At 33.3% G+C, this 7,704-nt stretch overlaps 1 protein-coding gene across 1 annotated transcript; it reads left to right on the forward strand.

The window, feature by feature from the left end:
- The first annotated feature begins 321 nt into the window (after positions 1 to 321).
- On the forward strand, positions 322 to 873 carry LOC145122446 (uncharacterized). The gene has a single exon (XM_079058049.1). It carries the CDS (start codon positions 322 to 324, stop codon positions 871 to 873), a length of 552 nt encoding a protein of 183 aa, XP_078914175.1.
- The last annotated feature ends 6,831 nt before the right edge of the window (positions 874 to 7,704 follow it).

A 7,704-nucleotide genomic window follows, 5' to 3' on the forward strand; every position in this document is an offset into this window, starting at 1 on the left:
TAACCTGAAGTTGTTACATATCAACCATTTTCAGTTTAAGTAGTTAGAGTTTGTTTTAGCCTTAAGGGCATTTTAGTATTTTCTATGAAGTTTTCTGTTACAAGTAGTTATAGACAGTTGATGTTCTTATATATTCATGTATAGATTTCTGTTGTAACTTAAGTATTCAGATAATGAGAATCAGATACATTTTTCTCTCTCAATCATAACATCACAACATGGTATCAGATTAGGGTTCTTCTTCGATCCTCATCTGTTCATCTTCGTTTTTTTTTTCATCTGTTCTTCAATTCATCCTGTATTCATCTTTTTCTCATCATCATGACTTCATCAAATCTTAATTCTTCTACAATCATTGATCATACCAGTCCTTATTTCATTGCTTCTTCCGATAATCCAAATTATGTTCTTGTTACCTCTGTTTTCAATGGTGTTGGGTTTAATTCATGGAAGAGGTCAATGATGATCTCTCTCGCTGCTAAGAACAAAATTGGATTCATTGATGGCTCAATCACGAAACCTTCTGATTCAGATCCTTCATTTTCTAATTGGTTTCGAGTTAATTCGATGGTGATCAGTTGGATATTAAACTCTCTGCATAAGAACATTGCTGATAGTGTTTTATTTCTTCAAACTGCTAGCGACATCTGGACTGAACTTCATCCTCGCTATGCTCAATCCGATGGGGCTTTACTTTACCAAATTCAACAACAGCTATATTCAATTTCACAAGGATCTGAAGATTGTTCGACTTATTTCACCAAATTAAGTAAAATTTGGGATGAATTAAGGATCGTTCAAGGAATTCCTCCATGTTCCCGTGATTCTGCTACTGCAATCCACAAATTCCTTGAATATCAACGTCTCATTTAACTGTTAATGGGACTTAATGAGTCTTATAAGATCATCCGTGGTCAGATACTAATGATGAAGCCATTACCAACAGTCTCGACTGTGTATTCTCTCATTATCCAGGAAGAAAGTCAAAGAGGTATTACTGCAACCTCTCTTATCAATCCAGACGCTATTGCTATGCATGTCTCTACTGATTCTTCCACTTCCAAGAAACAATTTATTTGCAATCATTGTAAGAAACCTGGTCATACGAAATCACAATGTTACAAACTCATTGGATTTCCTGCTAGTTTCAAGTTCACTAAAGTCAAGAAAGAAGATTCTAAACCTACAGTTCACAATGTTTCGACTGTCACTGCTCCCAACATTTCACAAGAACAATATGAACATTTGCTTCAACTTCTGAATACTAATTCGATTACTCAAACTTCATCATCTAATCAAGTTCATTCATCCATCACAGAAGGTTCTATGAATGATGGAGGTAAATCTTTTTCTTTCAGCTCTTTTGTTGCAAATGTTTCTAAATCTTCTTCTTCATTGACTCCTCATTATTCATGGATTATTGATACTGGAGCAACAGATCACATTTGTTCTAATAGTTCTATTTTTCTATTCATGAATAAACTTGTTCAGCCTATTCAGATTGGTCTTCCTGATGGTCATTCCACTACAGTAACTTTCATTGGTGATGTAAAACTTCATGACACCATCATTCTTCATGGTGTTTTTTACCTACCTTCCTTCAAATACAACTTACTTTCGATAACAAAACTCACCTCTCAACTGCAAACCTTGATTCTTTTTACTGATTCAAGATGTTTAATGCAGGACCCCTTGTTGAAGAGTAGATTTGCATTTGGAATTCTTGGAACAAGAGTGAATGATCTTTATGTTTTTTATCATAGTTCTCTTAAATCTACTTTGTCTTTTAATCTACCTCTTCCTTCCTGTTTTCATACAACTGTAATAAAATCAAATTGTAATGTTTTGTTATGGCATAGACGATTTGGACATCTTCCTGTACAAAAATTACAAACTCTTTCTCTCATTCCTAATTCACATTCTACTCATAATCTTGACAAATGTTCTGTTTGTGCTAAAGCCAAACAACATAAATTGCCATTTCCAAAAAGTGTTACTAATACAACTACATCATTTTAAATTGTTCATGTGGATGTATGGGGTCCTTACAAGCATACTTCTCATGATGGATACAAATATTTTCTTACTATTGTTGATGACTACAGCAGACATACATGGATTCATTTTTTGACCAAAAAGAGTTATGCTTTCTCGTTGATTAAAAGTTTTGTTGCATTTGTTGATACTCAATTCTCAAAAAGGGTCAAAGTTATTCGTTCAGATAATGCTTATGAATTAGGCTCAAGCACTGAAGGTCAACTGTTCTATCAGCACAACGGCATTATTCATCAAACTTCCACACCCTATAATCCTCAACAAAACGGTTTAGTGGAGCGAAAGCATCGTCACATTCTTGAAATAGCTCGTGCTTTGTTTTTTCAATCAGGTTTGGGAGTAGCTTATTGGAGTGAATGTATACGAACTGTTGTTCATTTAATGAATCGCATGCCATCCAAAATTCTCAGCAGCAAAACTCCATTTGAAATGTTGCATGGTTACAAGCCTGATCTTTCAACTTTAAAAACCTTTGGCTGTTTGTGTTTTGTTCATACTCTGGCAGTTGGCCGTGACAAGTTCATGTCTCGTTCTAATTCTTGCATTTTTCTTGGATATCGAATTGGGACAAAAGCTTACAAAGTGATGAATCTAACAAATGCACAAATATCTCTTTCTAGAGATGTCAAGTTTTTTGAAGATATATTTCCTTTGCATTCAATCAAATTACCATCAATTGATTCATCATCACATTCTTTTTTACCAAAAAAATTCCAAAGATACCTCTGATCAAGATTTTACTACACCTGTTTCTCATTCTATTCGGAATCCATCTGAACCCAACAATGTTTCTCTAAGACGTTCAACTCGTGTCATTCACCCACCTTCTCATTTGCGTGATTATGTATGTAATCATACATTTTCAGAATGTAATTCTCATTCTTGTCATCATACTATCACCAATTACTGTCTTCATGATTTTTCTGATCAAGATTCAGTTTCTATTCCTACAAGTTATACATTCAATGTTATTAGTCATGTTTTTGAACCTGCTTTTTATCATCAAGCAAAGGGACATCCCGAATGGGAACAAGCAATGGCTAATGAACTAAAAGCTTTAGAAGACAATCAAACATAGGATGTGGTGAAATTACCCAAAGGCAAGAAACCAATCTCATGTAGGTGGGTATATAAAGTCAAATATAGAGCTGATGGAACTCTTGAAAGGCACAAAGCACGTTTGGTAGCAAAGGGCTTTACCCAAAAAGAAGGAATAGACTTTCACGAGACTTTTTCTCCTGTTGTCAAGTTTACTACAATCCGTTGTATTGTTGCTCTTGCTGTTAAAAAGAACTGGCAAATTCATCAATTTGATGTCAATAACGCGTTTCTACATGGGGATTTGCATGAAGAAGTATACATGAAACCTCCTCCTGGTTATAACACTTCATCACCATCATTAGTATGCAAACTCAAGAAATCTTTATATGGTTTAAGACAAGCTTCAAGGCAATGGTATTCTAAGCTTTCTACAGCATTAAGGTCTAAAGGGTATTCTCTTTCTCAAAATGATCATTCGCTGTTTCTCAAGAGGACAAATACATCCTTAATCATTGTTGCTGTTTATGTGGATGACATTTTAGTTACAGGAAATGATTCCACAGAAATAAATAATTTGAAAGCTTTTCTTCATAACAAATTCCAAATCAAAGATCTGGGTTTTCTTAATTTTTTTCTTGAATTAGAATTTCAGTCTACTACTGATGGAATGATTATACATCAGCAAAAGTTCATGAATGAACTATTGAATCTTTATTCCATAGATTCTACCAAGATTGTTAAAACTCCATTGCCTTCCAAATCTCAATTGACGCCTCTTATGAAAGATCCTCTCAAAGATCCAACAACTTACAGACAATTAATTGGAAAATTGAACTTTTTACTACACACACGTCCTGATTTGTATTATGCTATTCAACATCTCAGTCAATTTAATCAAACTCCTTGTCAAGAACATTACGAAGCTGCTATTCATGTTCTACACTATCTCAAAAGTAATCCCACACAAGGATTGTTTTTCAACAAACTGGAGTCTTCTCAAGTTGAAGCTTTTTGTGACTCTGATTGGGCTGCTTGCCCAATAACACGAAGGTCTGTAAGTGGTTTCTTTATACTTTTTGGAGGTGTTCCAATCTCATGGAAATCGAAAAAACAAACAATTGTCTCTTTATCATCTGCCGAGGCTGAATATAGATCTATGAGACGAGTTACTGCTGAGTTAGCTTGGCTCAGTAGATTGCTTGATGAATTACAAGTTCCTAATGTCACTTCTATTCCATTGAAGTGTGATAATAAAGCTGCAATCTTCATTGCTCGTAACCCAGTCTTCCATGAGCGTACCAAACATATCGAAATAGATTGTCATTATGTTCGAGAGAAGTTACAACAAGGTTTAATCAAACTATCTCATCTTCCTACTACTCATCAGTTGGCAGATGTTTTCACCAAGTCTTTGAATGGTTCTCAACATCAACATGCTACATCCAATCTGGGACTTCATCCATACACTCCAGATTGAGGGGGGGGGGGGGGGGGTGTTACATATCAACCATTTTCAGTTTAAGTAGTTAGAGTTTGTTTTAGCCTTAAGGGCATTTTAGTCTTTTCTATGAAGTTTTCTGTTACAAGTAGTTATAGACAGTTGATGTTCTTATATATTCATGTATAGATTTCTGTTGTAACTTAAGTATTCAGATAATGAGAATCAGATACATTTTTCTCTCTCAATCATAACATCACAACAGGAGTAACCTGTCATAAGGACTGAATGTGTACAGTTTAACAAGTTGAAGGGGTAAATGTGGACGAAAAAAAAACTCAGTGACCAAATGTATACAAATCGAAAAATATATTACCATTTTAAGTCATTATCCCAATTTTTTATCTACCAAATATATTCAAATACCTACGTTGTTCAATTATATAAAAATAATTATCCTTTTTTTGTTAATGTGTTGTTTATGAATTTATTTATAGCTAACTTTTAAATAAAAAGAAAACTATACATACTAGAGTATCAATTTGTATATACATGATAATATTAATAACTTAAGATCTAGGATTAAAACTAAGTCTTAAAAAATGGAGACATCACAATTTTGAAAATTCTACAGGCTCATACACTTATTGTGATTCCTATGATCCTATTAATGTACTGTGTCACGGCCAGCCCAACATTTAGCCCAATACGAGTGCAGTTCCTCCTTTGAATATACATTTTATGTATTACATCATTGAATTTTGATTATCACTGGTTTATCCATACATATTATGGTGTGATAATATTATGCCCACATATTTGTTTTTAATCTAGTGTTTAATTTGCATATATAAATATCATAAGGTTGAATTGTATTTTATTTGTGACATGGTTCTGACTCAAATTTTTATGGTTTGTTATGTACTCAATATTTTGTTAGAAAAATATGGTGAAGGTGTACAGTGTACTGACAATCAAAATTCTTGGATAACCACAGATTATGTAATCATTTTCCTTTAAATTTATTTGCATCCTCTCCATAGGTTACAATAAATAATTTTGTTAAATACTCCTACATTAGGCACCTAAAACTCTTTCCAACAAGAAAGATAAGAGAAATCTTTTAGCTAACAAGTAGGATATTTTCGCAGCAATTAGATTTTTGGATCAACGAAACCTATTAATTCGGAAATTTTTTACGATATTGTCTCATTCTTTTTTTTTTTTTTTTTTTTTTTGTAACTGGGTTGATTGCCTTCATAACTCTTCCATTGCTCCTATTTCCATGTAATTCATTTTTTTGTTAGTTTGTTGCTAATTTTTAATAAAAATTTGTCGTTAAAAAAAAACAAGCTAGCTGAGCTTACAAATCATCCTAATTAAAAATGTTCCCTTCTATGCTGATTTACTACTCTACCTTTTGACCCTGTAATTAGTCCGTAAAGATAAAACTTGTTTTATTAGAGTGTGCACCTTACACCACATGACTTGTATTAGATCACATTTTGTGCTTGTAAAAATTCTCTATGACACTAAAATCACCAACCCAACATGTTGAGGAAGAGATTGTCTTTTATGCATTTCAATTATTTGTAGTCATACCTTCGTATTAAGCCCAATGATTCGCTGTGGTGACATATTATAGTGTATGGGAATTAATTATGTATTAGATGGCATAGTCGCATAGCATATAGTTTGTTATTGTGCTCCTACTGAAAGCTGTCATGTTATTATTATGTTTATAAGATCGTATGTATCCGACCAATATCCCAGCTTTATTTTGTATTAGCCTATTTTATCATTGTAAAACTATATATCGTGATAATTGAGAGGAAGTTATTCATGGGAAAAATACACTATAACATTGTATCATAGTAAATTTGATACCTACTTCCTCTCTTAAATTCATGTCTTTTCTTTCTCCTTCTTAATTAATCTTGATCTATACCCTAGCCATCTGAGTTTCAACCCTCTCAGCCTCCTCTTTCTTTTGTTGATTCCTCAATAGCATTATAGCAACACCTAAAAAACACGAAAGCCCCTATGGAATCACCAACATCACGTCATACATCCCATTCATCCTTAATCTAGACTGTGTGACTTACGGTGCTTAACAAGAATTATTCAAAACACATTGCATTAGTTAAGGTGTTGACCCTTGCCACTCTATGAAACAATTTCACAGCCATTTTTATAGATAATTATGAAGAAAAACGTTCATGTAACTAAGAAAAGTATGGAAGAATCTTCAGCCTATCTTTTTCGACAAAGATGTGAAAGCTATTCGGTTGAAAAGCGAGCTTCACGATATCTCCATCGATGACTCGTTCATATCAGATTACTGCACTTGTATGTCGTATCAAGGAAATCACCGACTTTCTAATATGACCTCTCCCTAAAGTTTTTATTACGTGCAATCACATCTTCGTACTTTTCAAGAAACCATAGGGACCATTTATGTAATTTTGTCTAAAACTAAGTATTAGATGGTTTTGTAGAAGTGAAATAGGAATGGGACAGTTTCCTATGAATGACAACTGTGGAGCCTGTTTATGTTTAAGTTCAGGTTCTCATAATTAGACAAAAACTAAAAAGGTAGCAGATGGCTGCAGGATTCATTAACTGAACACTAGCCCTCGGCAGCAACTTTAGCTCTTGGCTCTACAACCACCATTAAATTAGGTTAATCAGCCACAGCTCATTGGAAATTAATTATGACGTTTTTATTGATATAAATATGATGAGACTTGAAACATACCATTATGTCAATATTTAATGTGCCTCTGCTCCAATTGAGATTTGGAACATCCCATTATGTCATTTCCATATTCAATGCTCTACTTTTAAATTAGTATTTTACTTTTACAATTGTCTTTTTTTTTTTTTCTATTTGTCAAAAATAACTAGTTACATTTTTTTCCTATGAACAAAATTTTAAAAAATATGTATAAGTATTCTTATATGTATTCTTAAGTTGGTATTAGAAAATAAACTGTTAGTTACTAATCAAATTGTTTTGTACAACTCATCCAAAATCGGGACCTAATTCAAAAAATTGGGTATTCCTATTGAATATTGATAGCCTTTGGCTCTTTGAACAAAAAGTAGGGAATGGGGAAAGTATATCATACGTACTAGAACGACTTTCTTGAGTCACTTTGCATTGAGTT

This window comes from Lactuca virosa, chromosome 6, assembly GCF_052849685.1.
Source record: "Lactuca virosa cultivar CGN04683 chromosome 6, Lactuca_virosa_CGN04683_v6, whole genome shotgun sequence".
Classification (NCBI taxonomy): Eukaryota; Viridiplantae; Streptophyta; class Magnoliopsida; order Asterales; family Asteraceae; genus Lactuca; species Lactuca virosa.